This window comes from Mytilus californianus, unplaced genomic scaffold (assembly GCF_021869535.1).
Source record: "Mytilus californianus isolate M0D057914Y unplaced genomic scaffold, xbMytCali1.0.p SCAF_7, whole genome shotgun sequence".
NCBI classification, from domain to species: Eukaryota; Metazoa; Mollusca; class Bivalvia; order Mytilida; family Mytilidae; genus Mytilus; species Mytilus californianus.
Window position 1 is genome coordinate 78,141,111 of NW_026262723.1, and position 27,913 is coordinate 78,169,023.

Genomic DNA, 27,913 nt, shown 5'->3' on the forward strand with positions numbered 1-27,913 from the left:
TCTTACAATCAACCTCAGTTTGTGGCAAAGGATCTTTAAACTTTAATGGCTTTGTCATACCTTCATGGATTTTTACAAAATTTAGACATAAACTTCTTCATAATCTTCATTTACACTGACAGCAGCAATCGAAGGCGAGACGCAGGGTCCCGCCTAACTCTTAACGATTTTTATGTTAAAGGGGAATCACGGAGTTGTCACGAAATGTTTACATTCTTTTCTGTGTGATTTATTACATCACGGTCCCATTTTCTAATATTTACTTTGAAATAATTTTTTAAACGATACATTTTGCATTAAAATATTGAAATTTGAATTGATTTTTTAAATAAAGTGCAAAGTGTTGACTATAATGTAAAAAAAAAAATTTAACGGAGCAACAATGTCGTATTAAATACAGTTCAAATTTTCAATATTAAAAATGTTTCAAGATTTTAAAAGTCAATTTAAAGTTGAAAATTTTGATTTTAAATGTTGAATTCCGACTTAAGATGAAAGTATATGTCTTATAGAATATATATTATGTCACCAACACGCTTCTGTGGAAAATGCCGTGTTTTAAAATTATTTCAGAAACAGCGTAGAGCTATAATATACACATATAGTTACCGGTGACGCATCTACAAGTAAAAATATTACATAATACAACATTAAAGAATACTCGCATTGGCTTAAAGCCAGCGCGTACTCTGTCCTGCCTTCTGACACTCTATCGTTATCGTAATTCCTCACGTACTTCCCAATAGATGTCTTAAGTAAATTTGTGTACATAACTTCAATACGTAAAAGTAATAAATGGGACTTTTAAATCGTACACTATTTGGAATATTAGATATTCAGTACACTTGTACAGTTATGTGTCCTTTTCGTAATCAAATCGCACAGCTGTGCCCTCATCAATTAATCGATATGTATATAAAATAGATGATGTATCCATGTTATGACTACGTTATAGGGAAGTAATTTAAAAAGGAAAGTTAAAATTCAACACAAAAATGTTTTAGGCGATATGTATAAACTGTAATTATCATTCATTGTGTAAACCCAGAACAATATGGCAGATATTCAACAGTTTGATAATTTTATGTCCGTAGCTTTTGGATTAAAAATAACAGTTGAAGGGTTACATGATTTTGTAGCCGACTCATTGAAGACAACACATAGAGACATTTATGTGAAATTTTCATTAGGAAACTGTAATGTTGACTGTAGTCGAAAGTTTGGACGTGTGTTTGGAAGATGGTGTACAGTATGTTTGGACTGGAAAACAGAGCTTCACAAATTAAACCGCTTCAAGACACATTGGGAAAGAATTAACTGGAAGGATATCGATACAGTTGACTTTCCACTTTCCTTTGAAGAAATGGCAAAAGTTTTTGTTCAGGATTTCAAATCTGTCAGACAAGGACTTCTTCAAGATTTAGGAGCTTTAATGTCACTTTTTAAAAATATGAAAACATACAATGTTATGATTAGTGATCAAACCATTGATAACGTTAAAAGAACACGAAATCAAAATTTTGCTCACAATTATACTCTTTTCTTACATGATGTGGAAAAAATACAAAGTATCAATAGTCTTATTATTCTTCTTAGAGTACCAGAAATCAGTAGCACTGAAAGTGCTAAAAAGGCCTTAGCTGATTTAGAAGATCTAAAACTGAACCAGAGAATACCGGAGCGATTGCTTCAGCAGCCTTTAGCTGAAGACGTTGTTACATCAGTTAGGCTACTAACGGAATCATCATCCAATGAAATTGTCGAATTTTTTTTCCAACAGAGATTTGGTAATATGTTGTCATTGAGGAATGAAAGAACACCCGGCTCCATTTTGCTGAATCGTCCGACAACACTTACTTTACTACTTGTTATTGCAATATTGATTGGTATAGTGTCTTATATACAGTTTTCAAGCGTTGATGAAGAACACTTGGAAGGTAACGTCATGACATGATTAATTCCTATTCTAATATGACGTGCTGCTTTAGTATTTTGAACACAGCGTGATAAAATTTTCGATATACATCTTTACTAAGAGCAGGCTCACCTGAGATAACCCCGGGTTCTAGTTTTTTGTGTTGTGTTTTGTATACTTTTGTTTGTCTTTTTATCGGGTTTCATTTTATTGTCATGGCATTGTGTTTGTTTGTGTACCTCCCACGCAAATCCACATGTTTCTTAAGCTATGTGCAAACACTATATCGTTTTCCTTTTGTAAAGACATACTAAGAACGGTTATTGATGTTAAAATATATAACAAAAAGAATTAGTGCATTAGACCTTGAAAAATTTATAAGATAAGATAAAATAGAATTCTGCGAATTCCACGAATGGTTTTTACATTATGGAAAAATAATTCTTATCGACTTAAAGGGGTTCATGTCCATTTTACTATATTTTTCAGCGTTGTATAGTATGTGTTATTTTATTTTTCAATGTTTGGGATAGTTGTAATAGTAAAGGTGTTCTCGGTCATTTGTGCTAAAAACCTTTTTTTTTTCGATTCAATTTTTCACATTTGATCAATTGTTAAGATTTAAAAAAATAATTGTACTGATGATTTCTTGATTTCATTCACCAATACGGAATTTTTTTATGCATATTCTGCTATGATTCATCAATGTATTTTCAAATGAGAAACACTTCGATTGTTATTTATTTAATTTTTTAACAGGAACTGCTGATCCTTCTGGAATACCTGGGTTCTCCAACGGTTTTTGGTAGAGCGCATGTTGCTTAATTATTGTTTGTTTTTAATAAATTGTAAAATGCGGTTCATATTTTCGTCCTTTTCATTTGGCGATAGTTGTTTTCTGATTTCTTTGACTATTGTTTTCGATTGCCTCCTTGACATTCTCAGCCCTTTATTCGCAGCCAAAAACACTATCCCTGTGAAAATGGTCTTACTGACAAGTACAAACTCTACTGTATATCCGCTCTGACTTGAATATATGAATAGCAGGTGAGTATGATGTATTGCTAGCGAGCAATGTATAGTTTGCCATCAACAAGTTAGTCGCCCTTTATGTGATAAATGTTCGAGGTAAATGAAGTCGATAAAATAAAAGAACTTCCTCAGATTTTTCATTATTTTTTCCAGATTGCTTAAGTATGCGGTTTGAAGAACATTGGAAAAGTGATTTGGATTTCAATTTATATGTCGAAGAGCTGAAAAAACAAAGTATGGTCGAAAGGCAATGGCTAATGCCAATATTACAGTCAAAATTAAACCAGCCAAACAGAGGAATTCTTCTGACAGCTGAAATGGGTTTTGGAAAATCTTCAATTGTATCTAATATTGTATGTGCAAAACAAGACAGTGTTTGGCACCAGCTGAAGAGCCGGGTGTTGGCTTACCATATGTGCAGGTATGATGTAATAAGTTCATCAAAGCCTGATATATTCATTAAAAATTTAGTAGGCATAATTGTAAAAAGTATACCCGAACTTGGGAATTCTATTTTGTCAGATGACCGAGCATTAGATTTTCTTTATGGTGTAAGATGCAGAGAAGACCCTGTTGGTTGTCTAGAATTTTCTCTACTCAATCCACTGAAGAACATATGGAAAGAACGAAGTCATATCATAATTATTGATGCAATTGACGAATGCCAACCTACAGAAGGCCATAGTTTACAGGATTTATTGTACAAGAAAATGACATTTTTTCCTGACAACGTGAAATTTGTTATTACGAGCCGAAATATTGAACAAATCACACACAAATTCAAAATGCTTGACACAATTAGTCTCGATAACTATACACAGGAAAACCTCAAAGATGTTCGTTCATATATTGATAAGACAAGAAAACTTAATGATAAAGACATTACAAAACTGACAAAAGTTTCAGGTGGAAACTTCCTTCATGTAAAATTGTTCTTGAACTACTGCATACAGAAAGGGTCCTGCAATTATGATAACATTCCAGACACTTTAGAGAGAATATATGTTCTAAATTTTGAAAGAGTATTTCGAGAAAAGGGATTGTTTGAGGAGTTTTTGGATATGTTTGCAGTTTTATGTTCTTTGCAACATCCCATTGATGAAGATCAATTGCTAGACGTATCTGGTATGAAAACAAACGCAAAAGTGCGAGCTCGACAAATTTTAGGAAACGAACTTGGACATTTTTTGAAGATTTCTGATGGTAGGCTCTCGTTTCAGCACAAATCGTTGGTTGACTTTCTAACAAATTCTTCTAGAAGGCATTTGAATTTTTATATTGATATTAAGAGAGGCCATAAACTATTTGCAGGATATTTGTTACAATCCTTAAATCTGACAGAAAGCAACAGTTTATTAGAGGTAGTTCATCATGTAGCTTTGGCTAAAGACGTAGATTTTGAAGCTATGCTAATAAATCATGCAAGTGATTTAAATCACGAACAACAGGTAATAAGTTCAGAGATTTTACATAACGTTGTTAGGGAGTATGATTCGTATGACACGGTCAAACTAACGATAAGATTGGTCAGAATAAACGCTTCAAATTTCAATGAAGAGGAATTATCGCTTTCGGCGTTTATAGCAATAGCAAATGAACACGAGGGATCATTCAGAGCATGCATAGAAAATGGCGCAAACATCTCTTACATTCATGATCCATTGTTTTGGTATGCTTCTGGTGACATTTCATATATTTGCAAGTACATATATTTTTGTAAATATAGTCTTTTACATTTAGCAGCTCAAAGGGGATACCTAAAAATTGCAGAAATTTTGATGGAAAACCAGATTTCATTATTATATCTAAACAACTCCTTGGGACTAAATGCCTTTCAGTTGGCTGCTGAACATGGCCATACATCTGTAATGGAATTGTTTCTAAAATATAACAGCACATTAGCAGATTTTTATTCCCTGCACCAGTCGGCACTTCGAGGAGAGTTTAAAGCTGTAAAAATGCTTTTAGATTATGTTGATGATTTGTGCCAGCCATGTTTAGAATTCCCTAATATTCCTAGAATATATAGATCGTATTTACAATACAATTTAACGTCAGAGACGAGTCAAATCAAATATCAAGTGACACATCGATATGAGACGTGGTCTGTAAACTTAGATAATTTGTTTATATGTGAATCCGCTTTGAATGCAGCAGTCAGAAATGGATACCTTGATATTGTGAAACTTCTAATAGCAAAAAGCAATGTTACAGTAAGTTGTCCTACTTTTGATGGATCTATCCCGTTAATGACAGCAGTAGTGTACAACCAAACAGAAATATTCAAGATATTGTATGAAGCAGGATCAAATACATATCAAAGATGCCACAGCTTTCGGAATGCAGACTTGACTATCATGGTTACGTACCCATTGGAAAACGATACTTTTCTCAATGTAAGTGTTACAGATTTTAAACAGTCCTGCCCCCCATTTGCAGGTGTTGAACATTTAATAGCTATTTATGACAATTTGGATATTATACATTTTACAAACGAGAAAGAATATCATTCTTGGTATTCTGGAGACATTGACGGTGTGACGCCATTTCACTATGCGTTCTGTCACAATAGCATTAACTTCATGAACTATATTATATTAAGAAATAATTTTGTATTTCCGATTGCAGATATGAAATCACACAATGGCTCTTCGCCTTTCCATTCTGCTGCTATTTGTAAATCTACTGCGCTATTTCATTACCTTAACCCCAACAAAAACAATCAGTACAACAAAATTCCTGACGTAATTGATAACGAAAACCGCTCCATTCTTCAGTATGCCTTTTTACAACCGTTACATGGTGAGGACTTAGTGAAATTAGATTATATAGGTCATGATGCTTTTACATCATCGATGTTACATGTAATTGAAGTTTCAAATCATAACGCTCTACACAAGGATATTTATGGCAGAAACTTTTTACATTATGCAAGCTCAAGTGGAAATTATTTTGCATTTGTACTTGTTAAAAATTCAAAAGTTATTGGGTCCATGTTTGAGGAGTTGGTGCAACAAAAAGACATATATGGAAAAACTTCTTTCGAAAGAGCATTCGAAGCCATGCCAGAGCATAATTTGTTTGAACCGTTTAGAATGCCTGATAATTGCAGCTTGGATGGTATATTTTCATCTTCGTGTAAGACAAACCTTTCAGTCCTACTTTCACCCCATGAGTATGTTATATTATATTTATCACGGTATTTCTATTCTCAAAAAAAATTTCCTGATGTTAATGTTACAGACCTATTAACTACGTCTATAAAAAAGTCGAGAATTTATCCCATTCTTACTTTAAAAGCATATGCCAGTAACGAATTCAATACCGCGGTGTCTAATCCCGTTATTTCAAGCATGATTTCGGAATCTCCGACACCATTTCTTGCCGAACACATGCTGGATATTTACAGTTCCTCATTTTGCAACGGAGGTAATAGTCCTTTACACATAGTAGTACAGAATGAAAGAAATAGACAATGGACGTTTGCTTCCTATTCGTTCCTGGACCGTTTATTTGTCAAGTTTTCTAGTATTTATTTGGATAACTGTTATGACAAAGACGGGTACAATTTACTTCACAAATCTGTCATCGGCGGACATCCAAAAGCGGTTAAGTATTTACTAGAAAACGGAATGAATGTATTACAGAAGACAAAAGCTAATCAAAGCGCTTTAACTCTTTCTATCCTGTTGGCGCCTTATACCAGAAACGGATCTATTCCATCGTACTATTATACAAACCATTCTAAATTTCATTCCTATAAGTTAGTTAACCAAACAGAAACTGCAGACATTCTATTTGATCATAACGGAACTATAAGCTTTGACGATATAGCGTCGATACTTCTAACGCATTTAGAAAAATTACAGTTCAATCGCACAAAACTTAAACTCGTCATTTGTCCATATCACATTGACGATTTTGGATTAATGCATATTGCATCGGCAAAAGGAATGGTTTCCTTTATGAAATCTTCAAAGAAATTGTTCGGTGATGATGTTTTGAGATGTCGCGATATGTATGGAGTTACACCAATATATCTTGCTTATATATATCGTCAAACCAATATTGTAGAGTGGCTTGAAAAAATGAATTGTACTTTTCATCGTCCTAATAGAGCGAGTGAGACTATATTAATTTACAATTTAATTGAAAACTACGAATTATCCTTGCCATATAAATGGCGATGTTTCACTAATTTTGGACAAGGCTTCAATGAGTTGAGGAGAAATCAGATTTTAAAATGCACAGGACAAGATCTTCGTTTACACAGTACTTTTCAAAATCCGATTAAAAGAGTTGTATACAAAATTCTGCAGGATAAAATGTCAGCTAGTTTAGGCGAAAACTATTGGCAGTGGTTAAAATTTGAAAACTACCATTTGTTCCTTTTAAATTACCATTGGAAGAAAAAGTCGCACAATCAAGTTTATTACTTATACAGACTTCTTCTCTTATTTGGTTTTGATGACAGACGTTATCTATTTCAACTATTATATTCTCGGCGTACTTCTGAAAAAAGAACACGTTTCGACCCTATATCGGATTTGACAGTTAAAACCCTTTTCGATTCAATCTTAAGCAAAAAGTACGAACATTTTAGAAAATTAAAGATGGAAACGGATTTACATTCGAGCTGGTTATCTAATGAAAAACACGCTGAACTTAGAGAGGATTTTCAATATGTCTTGTACAGTAATTATGAAGTTGAACATTTCAATACAATTCTCCAACAGTGGGATGAAGTGAGTGATGCCGAAATAATATTAAAAGACAAAGCAAATAGGAATTGCAATAATTGCCAGTATTCTTTAGCAATGTGTTTTGTTAACACTGCAATTCAAAAACTATCCTACATAAAAAGTTACGAGCAATTAAATAGAGAAGCCATGAAATTCATACCAGAGTGCAATTATGTTTGTTCTCTTAGCTTGAGAATGTTATATCATAGCATGAATAATACGTTTAAGTTCATTGCAGACTTAAAAACACCCGATAAAAACGAATTTAAATCATTGGTAATTGAACTTGAATTGCGAATTAAAAGAACTGTAAAGATGATAGATTCGTTTCCAGAAACAGAAAACGCAAACATACAGCCCTTTGAGTTATTTTATTGTTCGCCTGTATTCCATGGCTTTATGAGCAATATAAATGATTTAGAAATGTATAATATGATAAAATGCACGAAATTGTATGCCAATAACGAACATTTAAAAATCTTTAGAAAGTTTCTAATTACAATGCTACAAGCTGTAGAACGTGAATTTGAATATGATTATCACATATAAAACATAAATTATCATTTTTAGCATGATAACAATAACCTTTGTGTAGTAGTTACAGTTAAATATTGTTTAAAAATTTCGAGATTGGCTTTATTTGATTTTATTGAATCAGCCTGCAGTCCTTTCCAACAAGTATTTTCGAAGGCAAACAAGTTACTCCTGCCAAGATACTCCAAGGGACACAAAATATAACTGTAAACATAGAAAAGCTTTCGGAAACTACTTTCGTTTAGGGGCTATATATTTTAAAGTGTTATCCGAAAACACAACAAAATACAACATCCAAATAATTAACAAAAACAAAATTGTCCGACTAGTTTTAATGGCAATCTTTTTTCGAATAACTGTTGTTTTTTTTTTTTATAAATGCATGCACCACTTTCGACAATTGTGTACAGTTTATTGTTTTATTTTTAATATTTTAACAAAACTGTTTGCAATATATTAAGTTAACCGCTTGGAATGTTGTGAAAAATGATCCATTGCCTATAATATTATGGAAATTCAAGCGACAGGGTAAATGTATATTTCAGCTATATTTCTTTTCAAAACCAAAGAAGTATATGTAGAGAATACTATATTTTTCTATTTTTAATCAGTATGCATTGTACATTCAAGAATTTACGCTTTTCATATTACAGTTGCAAAATATGGTTTTGTGTCCGAATGTTTTTCTATCATGTGAAGCATATGTTGATCCCTAGATATGTGTTAATTCCTTTTCGTTGGGTTGCTATCGAAACCATTTTTGTTTTCAGCATTTCTGAATAAAGTTTGATTTAATAGATTCGATTCAGTTATTGCGTATTTCAAATACAATTAGCTTTGTAGAAGTTTATTTTCTGGTGAACCAAATTTCTGCAACCTATACAAATTTGTGCATCATAATATGTTTTGGGAAACGGCTTCGTCTACAACATTAGTCTGTCACAAGAGACACACTGTTGTTGTTTTTTGTTAGAAGACCTAATTATTCATATCCTCTAAACATATTACTTATGTTCTGAAGTTTCTGTCTGCCATATGTCCGTCGTCCTTGGTCTCATTTTCATAATTATGGTGCAACGACTAGTTAGATTATGGTTTATATGTCAACAATTTTTGGTATTTAGAATCGTTGCAAAGTATACATGCCGGTCTGCTAGGGCGTATCTGACCTTGTTAAACATTACATTTTCGTGGTTATGATATTTTCTCCGATACTTCAAGCAAAATGTTAACTATATTTGGTTCTTGGAAAGATTGTAAGATGTGCATGTTCGTCTGACAGGGTCCATCTGACATTGACCTCATTTTCATGGTTCATTGGTGAACGTTAAGTTTTCGTAATTAGGTATATTTTTCCGATACTTTAAGCGGTCAAGTGTGTTTGTTGTATGAAATACATGTCCGTCTATATTCATCCGACCTTGAACTCATTTTCTTGAATCATGGATAATGTTAAAATGAATCATTTATAATGTTAAATGAATCATTGATAATGTTAAATGTATGTGATAAATATTTTATTTTGATAGCCTAGTCTTTGTCTTAGTTTTAAAGGTCAAGCATTTTTCATATCTTTAACAAGGATTTTTTCACATCTTTAACAAGGAATTTTTATTCAATTTAGATATATATTTATTTCTGTTTTAGAAGTCAACTGATAACTTTTTATAAAGAATTTCTAAAAGAGTATTTTATATGATTTTTAACAACATTTTATATTTAATAGTATTTTTGAAAACGAGTTTTTAGAATAAATTAATTAGATTTTTAACTCTAGAAATATTTTGCAAATTAACATACAGTTTATTGTATATATATGTACATGTGTCTCATAAGTCAATTGTTTGGCTGGGCATTGATTGCATTTAAAAGATATTGCTTTTTATTTGTATATATTTACTGTATCAATCAATGTGTGACACTCAAATAAAATGGATTTATTATTATTATTATTATTATTATTGATACCTGTAGTAATCTTTTGATCTTAAAGACTTGAACATAAAATTCAATCATGATAAGTAAATCAGGCGAGACATTTCAACGAGTGTCCTTTTTTGTAGGATTTTGATTGGTTTTTCTTTCTATCAATAACTTTATAATATATTTTTTACAAAGTTACAATTTGTAAAATGACTTATATTATACGATCCCGTGTTATACGAGGGTGTATTTGGGTCCTACCGCTGAACTTTTTTTTTTAATTTTTAAGTTGGATTACATGCGCAATTTCTTTAAGCTTTTGTTGCTTTAGAGCTGTTAGTATCTAGCTACTAGGCACAAAAGTTGAAATTTGAAGTGACGATATTTTCATTACTAAAAACTTTTACGTCAGAGATATTGATTTCATCTACGGGTCAAAATGTTAATTGAATTGCAAATATCGAGGCTAGATGGGTGAAGTATCATTCTTGTTGCAGGAATAAAACAAAAAGGGGTATTTCATGTCCAGCTTTTTACTTCAATGTAACCAAGAAACTGGTTACTGGAATGACAATGGGTACTGAGTAATATACATGGCGGAGATTGACATGGCTATTTAACAACTTTGTTTGATTGAATTTAATGCCATTTCAAAAGTGTCCATTTTAAAATGATGATACTCTACTTGTTCTTTTATCTTTTTTTGAATCTAGTATCATCCGATATTCTCCGTTCATTTTAGGTCTCACAAAAATGGTGAAATTTGAATTTCTGCATGATAATTCTAGTATTTACTTGCATACAGTACTGGTGGAATTACTGCAAGCACCATCAATGTCCTCAGCCGAGGCCATCCATCATCATGTGTGTCGACCCCTAGTTCGGTAAACTCTCAGGATGGGAGGGTCCAAATTGGTGATCAATCACTGCGCATCGGTGGTGGGTTTCCAGCTACTACTGTCTCTCTTCATCCATATCCAGCAAGACGCTTTCTCTACTGCTTGGTCCATTTTCTGAAAAGCTGTTCGTCTTTGTCGACCCGTCACTCCTACTGCAGAAAATAACCTCCACACTGACTGTGCATCAAGGCCTCTGCAGCCAACCTCAACAGGAAAGCTCCATGTCTGCCATAATCATCTATATCTGCACTCTGCCAACAGTCCATCATACTTTGCCCTCTTTCTTTCAATGGCTTCGCCACATCGGTCCTCCAAGAGAACCGCCAACTCTATAATTGCTACTTTCTTACTGCCTGAAGACCAGAGAACAATGTCGGGCCTTAGGTTAGTTGATACAACATCAGGAAACTGCAGATCCTTTCCTAGATCTACTTTTAGTGCCAGCCAGGTTTAACATTCCTGACGCGCTTTGTTTACCTTTCTGACATTGTTCCCTCTCCTTCACAAACTGCATCTTGGTAGGTTTGTTTCATATGTGTTTTGCTTCTTTCCTCTTTTTTTTCTATCACTTCAGCAAGTTCCCGTAGTACTTGATTGTATCGCCAAGTATATCTTCCTTGTGTTAGAGCGATATTGCATCCTGAATGTACATGTAGAGTTCCTCTGTTTCCGCACAAGGGGCAATCTGGTGTTTCTGAAAGGTTCCACCTGTGCAGATTTGTAGGTGTTGGTAACACATCGTACACGTTTCTCAGAAGAGCCTCCCTCATGTCAACGCACAATCGGATTTCCTCCGGATTCTTCTTAGGTGGTGTGACAATGTGTGATACCCAGGGTGTCGGCGTGTTTCCTATTTGTTTCTATGATGTCCTGATCCAGCAGTTTGTTAATCTCTTTTTCTACCTTTGGCCACAGGTGAAAAGCGGTTTTCCTATTTATCTGTGCAACGGGTCGAACATAAGTGTCAATGTGTAGTTTTACTGACCCTCCTTTGTATTTTCCTATTTCATCTCTGAAAACATCAGGATATCTCAGTTTAGGAGCTTGTATGCTAATCGGCTGAATAATTTTAACAAGTCCTAGTTGTGATGCTGTCAGATAGCCAATCAACGCACCGTGTCCACCTTTAACAACATAAAACTTGTGAACACCATATTTGTCTTTTGTTTCGACTTGTAACTCGCATGCTCCTGTGACTTCAAGGGGTTTGCCACCTCCATAAGGCAAAAGTGTTGTGTCATTTTTGTTTAGTTTTGGAGAACCAATGTTTTGGTGTGTCTTATCATCTAGAATATTGACTGTAGCACCAGTATCTATCATCATTTTGCATGTTTTTGTATTTACTTTAATTGTAGCATATGGTGATTTCTTCACTGAACAAACTGTCTCAGCTTCTTTTATACTGTAGGAATACTCCTCATCAGAACTGTCTAAACTTTCTTGTTATGTCTCTCTTTCAGTATTTTGAGTTTGAATTTCATTTACGTGGCTATTTTTTTTTTGTTTTGTCTATTTGTACCGGTATATCTATTTTGTTTTCCACGACAAACTTTGGTGAAGTGGTTTTGTTTGTGGCATGCATTGCATGTTTTACCATGTGCTGGACACTGTCCATTTCTATGGGGATATTGCCCCCCCCCCCCCCACACACACACAATTTCTGCATTTTGTCTGTCTTGAGTGGCTGGGGTAATTTGGGCCGGACGTTTGTTGTCCTTTTCTGTTTTTATAGTCTGTTTTGGAATTTGTTCTGTTTGTATTTGTAACTTTATTTACAGATTCCCTCTCCATTTCGGTTGCTTGTAAATCAGCCATTTCAAGAGTCTTACCAAGTGTTAGAATTTCATTTAATGTTTTATCAGGCTCTCTCAGAGCTCTCCTGCCATATCTGTTAGACTTGCAATTTTGAATTACCTGTGATAGGATTTCATTGTCTACACTTGTAAATTCACATGTTTTGGCTAATTTTCTAAGTTCGGTTACAAATTCATCAAGTGACTGCCCTTCTTTTTGTTTATGTGAACGGAATTTTTACACCTCAATTTGTGTATTTTTCTTTGGTTCAAAGTAAGTAGTTAACACCTGTTTTGTTGCCACGTATGAAGCCTCAGTTGCTCCTTTCTCGGCATCATATACATTTTTCAATCAAGATACTCTAATAATAATTGTGGCTAAGTTTAATTCCATTTGGCCAAGTCGATTAAGAGAAGATTTTTGTAACAGATTACAATAAAATGCTCCGCAGGGCGCAGCTTGATACGACCGCAGAGGTCGAACCCTGAACAGTTGGGGGAAGTATGGACACAACATTCAAGCTTGATACAGCTTTGGATTTGGATTGTGATTAAATATTTGACACAGCATAGGTTTCTAACACAGATTGAATGTGGTCTAAGAACTTAAAAATTTTAAATTGGACATTCACCTATTATGGTCCAATATCCAAAATCTAAATACATGGTTAGATTCAGCATATCAAAGAACCCCAAGAATTCAATTTTTGATGAAATCAAACAAAGTTTAATTTTGGACCCTTTTGACCTCAATGTGGACAAAGTTGATAACGGGGCCCAAAAATCAAAAATCTAAATACATGGTTAGATTCAGCATATCAAAGAACCCCATATATTCAATTTTTGTTGAAATCAAACAAAGTTTAATTTTGGACCCAGATTTGGACCAACTTGAAAACTGGGCCCATAATCAAAAATCTAAATACATGTTTAGATTCAGCATATCAAAGAACCCTAAGAATTCAATTTTTGTTAAAATCAAACTAAGTTTAATTTTGGACCCTTTGGACCTTAATGTAGACCAATTTGAAAACGGAACCAAAAATTAAGAATCTAAATACACGGTTAGATTCGGCATATCAAAGAACCCCAATAATTCAATTTTTGATGAAATCAAACAAAGTTTAATTTTGGACCCTTTTGACCTCAATGTGGACAAAGTTGATAACGGGGCCCAAAAATCAAAAATCTAAATACATGGTTAGATTCAGCATATCAAAGAACCCCATATATTCAATTTTTGTTGAAATCAAACAAAGTTTAATTTTGGACCCCCGATTTGGACCAACTTGAAAAATGGGCCCATAATCAAAAATCTAAATACATGTTTAGATTCAGCATATCAAAGAACCCTAAGAATTCAATTTTTGTTAAAATCAAACTAAGTTTAATTTTGGACCCTTTGGACCTTAATGTAGACCAATTTGAAAACGGAACCAAAATTTAAGAATCTAAATACACAGTTAGATTCGGCATATCAAAGAACCCCAATAATTCAATTTTTGATGAAATCAAACAAAGTTTAATTTTGGACCCTTTGGACCTCAATGTGGACCAATTTAAAAACGGGGCCCAAAATCCAAAAACTAAATACACGGTTAGATTCAGCATATTAAAGATCCCCATGAAATCAAGAATAAAACCCCATTGAAATTGGTCAAGAAATAAGCAATTTATAGGAAGTATCTTCTTTTGCACAATCCTGTGCTATTAAATATTTCTTGCTATTGCGCAATACTGTACAATTGACAATTTCTTGCTATTGCGCAATATTGTGCTATTGGATATTTCTTGCTATTGCGCAATACTGTGCAATTGAAGATTTCTTGCTATTGCGCAATACTGTGCAATTGAAGATTTCTTGCTATTGTGCAATACTGTGCAATTGAAAATTTCTTGCTATTGCACAATACTTATTATATAATAATTTACACATCCTGTTTGGTGTGTATCTCCTACCATATCATTTTTATTTGATTTTAATATAAATCAGAAATAACCAACTTAAAATGGAATATTTTAAAAGAAACAAAAAAGGAAAAAAAGAAAAAAAAGGAAAAAAAAATAAATCCCCCCCAAAATTTTTTGAACCCCCATTATGATTCATCACCCCCAAACTCAATCCCAGCCTTCCCTTTGTGGTATGGTACCTTGCAGTACAATTTCAGAGAGATCCATACACTTGAACACAAGTTATTGTCTGGAAACTAGAAAAAAATGTGTTTTTTGGCCCCTTTTTGGCCCCAAATTCCTAAACGTTTAGGGCAATTACCCCCAAACTCAAACCCAGCTTTCCCTTTGTGATATGGAACCTTGTAGTACAATTTCAGAAAGATCCATACACTTACACACAAGTTATTGTCATGAAACTAGAAAAATGCTTGTTTTTTGCCCCTTTTTTGGCCCCTAATTCCTAAAATTTGGAGGCAATTACCCCCAAAATCAATCCCAGCATTCCTTTAGTGATATGGAACCTTGTGGTACAATGTCAGAGAGATCCATACACTAACACACAAGTTATGTCTGGAAGTTACAAAAATGCTTATTTTTGGCCCCTTTTTGGCCCCTAATTCCTTTACTGTTATTACCATAACCCCCAAAATCAATCCCAACCTTCCTTTTGTGGTATTGAACCTTGTGGTAAAATTTCATAAAGATCCATTAACTTAAACTAAAGTTAGAGTGCGAAAACCAATGTGTCTTCGGACGATGCTGGACGACGCCGGACGACGACGACAACGACGACGCCGGACGACGACGACGCCAACGTCATACCAATATACGACCACAAAAATTTTTTTGCGGTCGTATAAAAATTTACGAAAAATTGTGTGAAAAATTTACTTTAAAGGGCAATAACTCCTTAAGGGGTCAATTGACAATTTTGATCATGTTGACTCATTTGAAGATCTTACTCTGCTGAACATTTTTGCTGTTTACAGTTTATCTCTATCTACTATAATATTCAAGATAACAAGAGGCTCTCAAGAGCCTGAATCGCTCACCTGCAATTTCTTGCTTAAATCTTTCATCAATGATTATTTTTGCTTTTCAATATATATTAATGAGTGGCTTACAAATGCTATTTAAATGTTCTTTGTATCTGTCATATTTTCTTCAAAAGCAAAAAAATGCATTTTACCCCTATGTTCTATTTTAGCCATAGTGGCCATGTTTCTTGACGTACAAGGAAATAAAATACAAAATTTATACTAGATACTCTGAAACTCATTCAGCCTAAGTTTGGCTGAAATTGATTCAGCAGTTTCAAAGGAGAAGATTTTTTTAAAGTAAGCAAACTAGATGAACAAATTGTGAAAAATTGTTTTTAATGGACAATAACTCCTTAAGGGGTCAATTGACAATTTTGGTCATATAAAACTTATTTGTAGATCTTACTTTGCTGAAAATTTTTGCTGTTTACAGTTTATCTTTTAAATTATCTATAATAATATTCAAAGATAATAACCGAAAACTGCAAAATTTCCTTAAAATCATCAATTTAGGGGCAATAACCTAAAAATCAGATACCCAATTTGGCTGATAATTTCAGAGCAGGTAGACCTTGACCTAATGAATACTTGAACTTCTTGTCTTATTTGCTCTAAATGCTTTAGTTTTTGAGATACAAGTCAAAAACTGCATTTTACCCTATGTTCTATTTTTAGCCATGGCGGCCATGTTTTCTGATGAAACAAAAAATTAAAAACCCACTTTATTCTAGATACCCTAAGGATCATTCAGCTTAAGTTTGGTTGGAATTGGTTCAGTAGTTTCAGAGAAGATGTTTGAAATAGTTTTCACCGGACAGACAACGATGATGGACGCCAAGTGATGGCAAAAGCTCACATTTCCTTTGGAAAGGTGAGCTAATAACCAAAAACTGCAAAATTTCCTTAAAATTACCAATTCAGGGGCAGCAACCCCTTCGTCTGAAGGCCAGATAGATTTTGACCTGATGAATATTTTTATCCCATGTCAGATTTGCTCTTAATGCTTTAGTTTCAGAGATATAAGCCAAAAACTGCATTTTACCCCCATGTTCTATTTTTAGCTATGACGGCCATCTTGGTTGGTGGACGGAATCATTGGATATATTTTTAAAACTAAATACCCTAAGGATGATTTAGGCCAAGTTTGGTTTAATTTGGCCCAGATTTTTGTAAAAGTTAACGACGACGGACGCCAAGTGATGAGAAAAGCTACTCAATTTGGATTCACTTCAAGTATCATATACTGTGTTTGAGGATTCACTAAAATACTTTTATAATGGCAAGATATTAAATCAACTTGAGCATGTTAAATCTTATAATACAGGTTAAGTCAGATTTTATAGTAAAATTTGCTCATCATTTGATTTAAAAGGTTACCTAAGCTTTGATACATCAAATTATGAGAGATCACTTCTCACAAATATCAGAATTAGAGCACATTCACTTGCCATTGAAACTGGGAAATACATTAAACCAAAAACTTTAGCAATGGAAAGATTCTGCAAATCTTGCGGAGATAAAATAGAAGATGAAGTGCATTTCCTTTTATATTGTCCCCTTAATAAAAACCTTCAAGAGAAGTTCAGTATTTTCGAAACTTTGATAAAAGATAATGATATCAAATCAGTAATATATTTACTTAACCCAAATAATTTGGCTAATGCCAAACAAATATGTAATTATTTGAAACAAGCTTTTGAAGTTCATAACACTTAAGTGCCAGTTGGTCTACCATAAGGTATAGAAGTACTATACAAAACTAGAGGCTCTAAAGAGCCTGTGTCACTCACCTAGATGTATGTGCATATTCAACAATGGACGCTCTCCAACATTGTGGACTAGAATAGAATTCATGTCAAAATTTGTTATTTTTGTTGATCTTGTATTAATGATAATTTTTTCTGTTTACAGTTTCTCTCTATCTATTTTAATTTTTTTCCCAAACACAAAAAAGGGTAAAAAAATTGTCATTTAAGGGAAATCACTCATATAGATAGTCTACTAATGATTTCGGTACTCACTTGATTAATTTGCAGATCTTGTCTTGCTGGTCATTTTTTGTATTCAAAGTGTCTATCTATCATTTATAGTTTTCAAGATAATAGGCAAAAACATAAAATATTGGTAAAACTCGTCATTAAAGAGCAATTACTCCAATAAGGAGTAAACTGCCGATTTCGGCCAGTAGACTTAATTGAGATCTTGTCTTGCTGATCATTTTTGCTTTTTCAAGTTTCTATCTATCCATTATAGTTTCAGATAGGCAAGAAACACAAAAAGTTGGTAAAAATCATCATAAAAGGGCAGTAGCTCCAATAAGGGACTGACTGACGATTTCAACAATGAAACTTATTTGCAGATCTTGTCTTGTTGATAATTTTTGCTTATTTAAGTTTCTATCTATCTATTTCAGTTTTTCAGATCTTAGGCAAAACCGCAAAAAAATTGATATAAATCGTCATTAAAGGGCTATAACTCAAATAAGGATTTATTGTTAGGCTTTTTCGACCATGTTGACTTCTTTGATCATTTTAGCTGTTTAAAAGTTTCTCTCTATCTATTATCATTTTCAAGAAAATAGGCAAACATGAAAATAAAATTGTAAAATTCGTTAGGGGCAATAACTCCTGTAAGAAGTCATCTGACAGTTTTGATGTAAATAAGCAATAAGTAGATCTCATCATTTTTAACATTTTTGCAAATGTCAGATTTTCTCAATCTATATTGGTTTTCATAATAATAGACAAAACTTGGATTTACTCCTAAGTTCTATTTTTAGCCATGTTGGCCATCTTGGTTGGCAGGAGGGGTCATCAGACACATTTTTTAAACTAGATACCCTAATGATGGTTGTGGCAAAGTCTGTTCAATTTGGTCTAGTAGTTACATAGAAGATGAATTTTGTAAGCCTAACAATGACAGACGATGATGACAACGGACAACGACGGGCGTCAAGTGATGAAAAAAGCTCACTTGGCCCTCTGGGCCAGGTGAGCTAAAAATAGACTTGTAGTTATATATATATATAGCACATTATTCATTGTTATCAATTTTCTCTTGTTATGTATTATGTTTAATTAACATTATTTGTCATGTTGTATAGGTCATGTATGTTGTACACTTGGATTACGCAATGTCATATTTATCCTTATGTGCTTTATGCAATAAAATATTTAAATTTGAATAAAAAACGCAGTATAGTTAGGCTGTCTACATTAACACACAATGAAGAAAATCTTTTTATGAAAGGTTTAGGATATACAAATCTAGGAGGTGAAGTATTCACAAGTGTCTTAATGCTACAATAGGCCATAAATGGCCAAAGTCTTTTAACTTCTGCAAACATTTTCAATTTAAAAGGGCCAAATAGAATGGTCAACTACACATGATGCTTACAATCTTACCTAGCAAGCTTTCAGGCAAATAGTCTCGGAGAAGAAGTGTTCACAGAGTGTTACAGACAGACTGACTGATGGAGGAATAGACACATTAAGACAATTTACTTCTGTCACAGTGAGGCAGGGTACAAGTAGAAATGAAACTATAAAGAATTATATTGAATTTTATTACATTATTCAGATTTTTCAACGATACATTTTTCAAAAATAGTTTTCAAAACTATTTCAATATACTTATTTCATTATATTTCCTTCTCTTTCATTGTTTCATTTGATACATTTCAATACATAATCATTTTTTGTCTCAATATGTATACCATACCTAGTATGATATTTAGTGCATTATATTTAATGTTTGACTTTAGGTTTCATGGGGATCATCTCTCATCTCTGCTCTTTCTCCAGATTACTGCTTAGAATTCTGGAAGTTTGCCTTCATTTTCTACATGATAAATAATATCAGCTAGAGCATACTCTATCATTGTCTGGGAGGCTGCATCGGACATCTGTAATAATAACATATACATATTTGAATATTAATATAAAAACAAAGACATGCGTTCTGATTGTCAACTCTGTTTATAATTTGATTTTAAGAATTGTCGTTTCCACTACTCTCATTCTTTGTTAAAAACTGAATAAGTGGATAAGTAAAAAGATTTTTTCTCAGAAGTAAACATAATATGGTGGAAAGCTGTCTCATTGACAATCATACCATATCTCCTTATTTTTATATAAGATAAATCAAGCTAAGCCTTATAAGGAGAGATAACTCAAAAAATTTAAATTAAGAAGGAATGTACAATAAATTTTTCTATTTTGTTATAGCAAGAAAAAACCCAAGTAAACCTCATTTCCAACCAGACCAATACCGTGTCTAAACCTGTATTGCTGCATGCAATTGATTGAGGTAACAAGTATATTGAAGCATAACTGATCATTCCCTAAAATCAATGGAGCCAAGAAAAGTTTGACAAAAATTTTCCTTGTACAATGAGTGTTACAAAATTTCAAACTATCTGCAAACAGGAATTGGCTGTAGGGCTGATGTAATCATGCATCATCTGTGCTGTGATCCAGCCAATTTTGTAGCTAGTCAGATCTCTATTTCAACAATTTTTTTGTGATTTTTATTTCAATAAACCTACTACAAAAATTTTATTCTATTGCCCAAAGATGGAGAATTTCTCATACTGATTCAAATTCTTTTGATATTTGTATTTTAGAAGGACACAGAATATTTACATTTTCTTTTTTTTTATAATCAATTTTTAATTTAATGATTTACCGTAATCAAGAATAGAATTGGAAATCTTTAAAGGTGTAGCATATTTTTTATTGGAATTGACTGAATAATTTCCAGAAAGAGGCCTTTAAAATGTTAATTTTTATTTAAATTGGTGTTCATTCTTCATTGAGAAAAAAATACATTTCCTGTATTAAAAATAAACAACAACATTTCCTGTATTAAATAAAAGAAAATATACATGTACAAATACCTTTTACTGTTAAATAGCTATATAATGGGGAACAGTCATAAAAACTTTTAATCTTTATTGCAGAAAATGCTTAGGTTAGAGTTATGTAATTTTGTTAAATTACTGATAATTTAACTTAAATTAACCAAAATAATGGACTCATATCAGATGATGGTGAAACTGCTTTTACAAGTGAAACAGGATCTGCTTGCATTTTAATTATACATATTTTATTTTTGTCTTTCTTTCAAAAAAATAGCATTTGAATAAAAAGTGTGGGAATTAACTTTGATATCAATACACATCTTGTACCAAATTTTATTTAATAACTTACACATGCATAAGATACTGATAAAATACTTTAATAATTCTTAACAAATGCTTAAATTTGATGCATCACTTTTTCACTTTAATTCATAAATAGTAATATATTATATATTTTGATTTACAATGAACTATATGCAAGTGTATATATAAAATTTAGTAGCTGTTTCACCTCTCTTTTCTTATTGATTTAAGGTATAGAACCACTTATTCGGGCCCCACCAGTCAGAAAGAACATACAAGAAAGTAGAACATACTTTAAACAAAATAGTTCCTACTCATAGCTTTAACTTTGTCAATAAGTAAAATATTTGGGTAAATTTGGTATCAAATGAAAGCTTAAGGACTTGGGATCACTGTAGGACCCTTGTTGAAAGTTTATTTTGAATAATAGAAAACAGATGAAATTATAACAGGAGGGCACATTTGCCCTGTTGTTCAGATAGGAAGTACCTGTTTTTGTACAAACAAACTTCCGGGAACCAGTGCGTTCTATTATGCAATTAAAGGTATGTTGAATTTTTCAGCACTAGTCAGGATAAGGTATAGTTTTGACATGAAATGACTGCCACTTTATTTGAACTTAAGACGAAGTAGCCATTAATTAGTAGTTTTATTCCTTATGGGCAAATAACATGTCAAAAGTTGGCAGTAGATGATTAAAATGATGTATAAACGTTCTGCAAGTCATGAAACACATCATTAGGTTCATGATATGTCCTCAACTCAGAATTCTGCACCATCATAAAATCTGGGGTGACTACATAGATCTAGCATGGCTGGATAAAAAACTGCTAACACACTACAACTCAACACTATCAAGCTGCAGACCAAATGTAAAATAATTCCCTTTCATAGCAGCCTAGAAGACAATGAAGAAAGTTTTCTACCAATGGTCTTTCAGACAAGCGACAGACGGATAGAGTGGAAGGGTTACATAATGTGCTTTTGCTTTTGGCAATGCAGGTAAAAATAAATTCTGTATATTAAATAAGAGGCTATCTTCTGGTATTTTTGTTCAAAATTCTCACACTTAATTTTCTTTTCTATTCACATAAAAATGGTTTTTCTCTGTTTAATCCTTACAAATTATTGCTAGAAAATCGAGCTTGGTGACCTATAGTTTTCATTATATTTATCGACATATCATGATATAAAATGGTCCCTGCTGCTAGGCGAAGGGGTATTAAGTGTTCCCTTGACTGTCCATCCTTCTGTCCATCCCATTTTCGTTTCCGCACTCGTTTAATTTAAAAAAAAAATTTAAAATTCTATGAGAGTTATTGATATCTTGAAAATTAAACCACATACTACATATAAATGTCATCAGCTAAGAAAAACTAAGTCAAATTATCAGTAGAATTCAAAATTGCTAGTTTTTGATCGAGAAGTGCTTTTGTCCAAGTTTTGTAAAATTCTGTGAATTACATGTGTCTCATCCTAGCGTAGAAAAGACATCTCAGTTCTTTAAGGGCTAAGGAAAATATATTATTTTGCCTTTGGTATAATTCAGGGTGCACTAAGTCTCAAATAATAACTAGAGGCTCTCAAGAGCCTGTGTCGCTCACCTGTATTTACTGATGCTTTGGAAATCATGTAAAATAAGGTTAAAACAAGAGTGCACACACTGAAATGTCTTGCCTTCTTTACTAACCATTGATTTTATGTTGATAGTCCTAAATACAAAGCTCTACTACAAGTAACACATAAACTTAACATGATCCAAGAAAATGAGGTCAAGGTCAGATAAACCAAACGAGAAATACATGTACACCTTACAATCATTCAATAAACTAAACATAGTTGACCTATTGCTTATTGTTTCTAAGAAACAGTCTTAAACAAGAAAACCTAACATTGACCAATGAACCATGAAAATGAGGTCAAGGTCAGATGAACCATGCCTGACAGACATGTACACCTTACAATCAATTTAGGCATTAAATATGGTTGACCTATTGCTTATAGTATCTAAGAAACAAACTTAACCATGAAAACTAAACATTGACCAATGAACCATAAAAATGAGGTCAAAGTCAGATGATACCTGCCAGACAGACATATACACCTTACAATCCTTCCATACATCAAATATAGTTGATCTATTGCTTATAAGTGAAGAAAAACAGACCAAAACACAAAAAACTTAACACTGAGAAATGAACCGTGAAAATGAGATCAAGGTCAAATAAAACCTGTGAGACTGACATGTACATCATAAAATATTTCCATACACCATTTATAGTTGACCTATTGCATATAGTATTAGAAAAAAAGACCAAAACTCAAAAACTTAACTTTGACCACTGAACCATGAAAATGAGGTCAAGGTCAGATGACACTTACCAGTTGGACATGTACACCATACAATCATTCCATATACCAAATATGGTAGACCTACTGCTTATAGTGTCTGATATATGGACTTGACCACGAAAACTTAACCTTGTTCACTGATCCATGAAATGAGGTGGAGGTCAAATGAAATTTGTCTGACGGGCAATAGGACCTTGCAAGGTACGCACATACTAAATATAGTTATCCTATTACTCATAATAAGAAGGAAATTAACATTACAAAAAATGTGGACTTTTTTTTCAAGTAGTCACTGAACCATGAAAATGAGGTCAAGGACAATGGACATATGACAGACAGAAACTTCGTAACATAAGGCATCTATATACAAAGTATGAAGCATCCAGGTCTTCTAGCTTCTAAAATATAAAGCTTTTAAGAAGTTAGCTAACGCCGCCGCCGCCAGATCACTATCCCTATGTTGAGCTTTCTGCGACAAAAGTCGCAGACTCGACAATCATAATTAATAGTATAAGATATAAGATATTATAATGATATCTAAGATAATAACAAATAAAATGCTCCGCTGGGTGCAGCTTGATATGACCACAGAGGTCGAACCCTGAACAGTTGGGGCAAGTATGGACACAACATTCAAGCTTGATACAGCACTGAATTTGGATTGTGATTAAATATTTGACACAGCATAGGTTTCTGACACAGAATGAATGTGGTCTAAGAACTTAAAATTTTTTAATTTACCTATTCAAATAATATCATTATTATTTGCTTTTATATATAAATCAGAAATAACCAATTTAGAATGGAAAATTTTAAAGAAAAAAATCGCCTCCCCAAATTTTTTGAACCCCCTTATGATTCATCACCCCCAAACTCAATCACAGCCTTCCCTTTGTGGTATGGTACCTTGCAGTACAATTTCAGAGAGATCCATACACTTGAACACAAGTTATTGTCTGGATACTAGAAAAATGCTTGTTTTTTGGCCCCTTTTTGGCCCCAAATTCCTAAACATTTAGGGCAATTACCCCCAAACTCAAACCCAGCTTTCCCTTTGTGATATGGAACCTTGCAGTACAATTTCAGAAAGATCCATAGACTTACACACAAGTTATTGTCATGAAACTAGAAAAATGCTTGTTTTTTGCCCCTTTTTTGGCCCCTAATTCCTAAAATTTTGAGGCAATTACCCCCAAAATCAATCCAAGCATTCCTTTTGTTATATGGAACCTTGTGGAACAATGTCAGAGAGATCCATACACTAACACACAAGTTATGTCTGGAAGTTACAAAAATGCTTATTTTTGGCCCCTTTTTCCTTAACTGTTGGTACCATAACCCCCAAAATCAATCCCAACCTTCCTTTTGTGGTATTGAACCTTATGGTAAAATTTCATAGAGATCCATTCACTTGAACTAAAGTTAGAGTGCGAAAACCAATGTGTTTTCCGACGATGCCGAACGACGCCAGACGACGAAGACGACGCCAACATCATACCAATATACGACCGCAAAAATTTTTGCGGTCAACGTCATACCAATATACGACCGCAAAAATTTTTGCGGTCGTATAAAAACTGCAAAATTTCCTTAAAATTACCAATTCAGGGGCAGCAACCCAACAACAGGTTGTCAGATTTGTCTGAAAATTTCAGGGCAGATAGATCTTGACCTGATAATCAGTTTTACCCGATGTCAGATTTACTCTAAATGCTTTGGTTTCAGAGATATAAGCCAAAATCTACATTTTACCCCTATGTTCTATTTTTAACCATGTCGGCCATGATGGCTGGAAGGCGGGGTCGTCAGACAAATTTTGTAAACTAGATACCCTAATAATGATTATGGCCAAGTATGGTTAAATTTGTCTCAGTAGTTTCAGAGAAGAAGATTTTTGTAAAAGATTACAAAAATTTACGAAAAATTGTTAAAAATTGACTATAAAGGGCAATAACTTCTAAAGGGGTCGACTGACAATTTTGGTCATGACGACTTATTTGTAGATCTTACTTTGCTTAACATTATTGCTGTTTACAGTTTATCTCTATCTATAATAGTATTCAAGATAATAACCAAAAACTGCAAAATTTCCTTAAAATTACCAATTCAGGGGCAGCAACCCAACAACAGGTTGTCAGATTTGTCTGAAAATTTCAGGGCAGATAGATCTTGACCTGATAATCAGTTTCACCCGTCAGATTTATTCTAAATGCTTTGGTTTCAAAGATATAAGCCAAAATCTACATTTTACCCCTATGTTCTATTTTTAACCATGTCGGCCATGATGGCTGGAAGGCGGGGTCATCAGACAAATTTTTAAAACTAGATACCCTAATAATGATTATGGCCAAGTATGGTTAAATTTGTCTCAGTAGTTTCAGAGAAGAAGATTTTTGTAAAAGATTACAAAAATTTACGAAAAATTGTTAAAAATTGACTATAAAGGGCAATAACTTCTAAAGGAGTCGAATGACAATTTTGGTCATAACTACTTATTTGTAGATCTTACTTTGCTGAACATTATTGCTGTCTAAAGTTTATCTCTATCTATAATAGTATTCAAGATAATAACCGATAAAATGCTCCGCAGGGCGCAACTTGATACGACCGCAGAGGTCGAACCCTGAACAGTTGGGTCAAGTATGGACACAACATTCAAGCTTGATACAGCTCTGAATTTGGATTGTGATTAAATATTTGACACAGCATAGGTTTCTGACACAGAATGAATGTGGTCTAAGAACTTAAAAATTTTAAATTGGACATTCACCTATTATGGTCCAATATCCAAAATCTAAATACATGGTTAGATTCAGCATATCAAAGAACCCCAAGAATTCAATTTTTGATGAAATCAAACAAAGTTTAATTTTGGACCCTTTTGACCTCAATGTTGACAAAGTTGATAACGGGGCCCAAAAATCAAAAATCTAAATACATGGTTAGATTCAGCATATCAAAGAACCCCATATATTCAATTTTTGTTGAAATCAAACAAAGTTTAATTTTGGACCCAGATTTGGACCAACTTAAAAACTGGGCTCATAATCAAAAATCTAAATACATGTTTAGATTCAGCATATCAAAGAACCCTAAGAATTCAATTTTTGTTAAAATCAAACTTAGTTTAATTTTGGACCCTTTGGACCTTAATGTAGACCAATTTGAAAACGGAACCAAAAATTAAGAATCTTAATACAAGGTTAGATTCGGCATATCAAAGAACCCCAATAATTCAATTTTTGATGAAATCAAACAAAGTTTAATTTTGGACCCTTTGGACCTCAATGTGGACCAATTTAAAAACGGGGCCCAAAATCCAAAAACTTAATACACGGTTAGATTCAGCATATTAAAGAACCCCAAGAATTCAAGAATAAAACCCCATTGAAATTGGTCAAGAAATAAGCAATTTATACGAAGTATCTTCTTTTGCACAATACTGTGCAATTAAATATTTCTTGCTATTGCGCAATACTGCACAATTGACAATTTCTTGCTATTGCGCAATATTGTGCTATTGGATATTTCTTGCTATTGCGCAATACTGTGCAATTGAAGATTTCTTGCTATTGCGCAATACTGTGCAATTGAAGATTTCTTGCTATTGTGCAATACTGTGCAATTGAAAATTTCTTGCTATTGCACAATACTTATTATATAATAATTTACACATCCTGTTTGGTGTGTATCTCCTACCATATCATTATTATTTGCTTTTAAATATAAATCAGAAATAACCAACTTAAAATGGAAAATTTTAAAAGAAAAAAAAAAGGAAAAAAAGAAAAAAAAGGAAAAAAAATAAAAATCTCCCCCCCCCCCCAAATTTTTTGAACCCCCTTATGATTCATCACCCCCAAACTCAATCCCAGCCTTCCCTTTGTGGTATGGTACCTTGCAGTATAATTTCAGAGAGATCCATACACTTGAACACAAGTTATTGTCTGGAAACTAGAAAAATGCTTATTTTTGGCCCTTTTTTGGCCCCTTATTCCTAAACGTTTAGGGCAATTACCCCCAAACTCAATTCCAGCTTCTCCTTTGTGATATGGAACCTTGTAGTACAATTTCAGAAAGATTCATACACTTTCACACAAGTTATTGTCATGAAACTAGAAAAATGCTTGTTTTTTGCCCCTTTTTTTGCCCCTAATTCCTAATATTTTGAGGCATTACCCCCAAAATCAATCCCTTTGTGATATGGAACCTTGTGGTACAATGTCAGAGAGATCCATACACTAACACACAAGTTATGTCTGGAAGTTACAAAAATGCTTATTTTTGGCCCCTTTTTGGCCCCTAATTCCTTAACTGTTGGTACCATAACCCCCAAAATCAATCCCAACCTTCCTTTTGTGGTATTGAACCTTATGGTAAAATTTCATAGAGATCCATTCACTTAAACTAAAGTTAGAGTGCGAAAACCAATGTGTTTTCCGACGATGCCGAACGACGCCAGACGACGACGACGACGCCAACATCATACCAATATACGACCGCAAAAATTTTTGCGGTCTTAAAAATGGAAAATTTCCTTAAAATTACCAATTCAGGGGCAGCAAC

General features: G+C 33.3%; 2 protein-coding genes and 1 long non-coding RNA gene across 26 annotated transcripts in view; 2 read left to right on the forward strand and 1 right to left on the reverse strand.

The window, feature by feature from the left end:
* Positions 1-3,204: 3,204 nt before the first annotated feature.
* Positions 3,205-9,806, forward strand: LOC127709529 (uncharacterized). Its single transcript, XM_052215133.1, has one exon. The coding sequence runs from the start codon at positions 3,205-3,207 to the stop codon at positions 8,236-8,238; it is 5,034 nt and encodes a 1,677-aa protein (XP_052071093.1). The 3' UTR covers positions 8,239-9,806.
* Positions 9,807-13,273: 3,467 nt separating this feature from the next.
* On the forward strand, positions 13,274-27,158 carry LOC127709068 (uncharacterized). Its single transcript, XR_007985484.1, has 2 exons — positions 13,274-13,315; positions 25,963-27,158. It is a non-coding gene; the product is annotated as an uncharacterized LOC127709068 (long non-coding RNA).
* LOC127709037 (set1/Ash2 histone methyltransferase complex subunit ASH2-like) overlaps positions 19,453-27,913 on the reverse strand; it is an 85,882-nt gene continuing 77,421 nt past the window's right edge. For all 24 annotated transcript variants that reach the window (XM_052214330.1, XM_052214336.1, XM_052214356.1 and 21 more), the window contains one exon: positions 19,453-19,735. In XM_052214330.1, coding sequence (XP_052070290.1) covers positions 19,643-19,735 — 93 coding nt within the window. In that variant the 3' untranslated portion in view covers positions 19,453-19,642. The remainder of the gene's footprint in view (positions 19,736-27,913) is intronic.

Coding starts and splice junctions, on each gene's coding strand:
- LOC127709529 (XM_052215133.1), top strand. CDS start 3,205: ATGCCAATATTACAGTCAAAATTAAACCAGCCAAACAGAGGAATTCTT.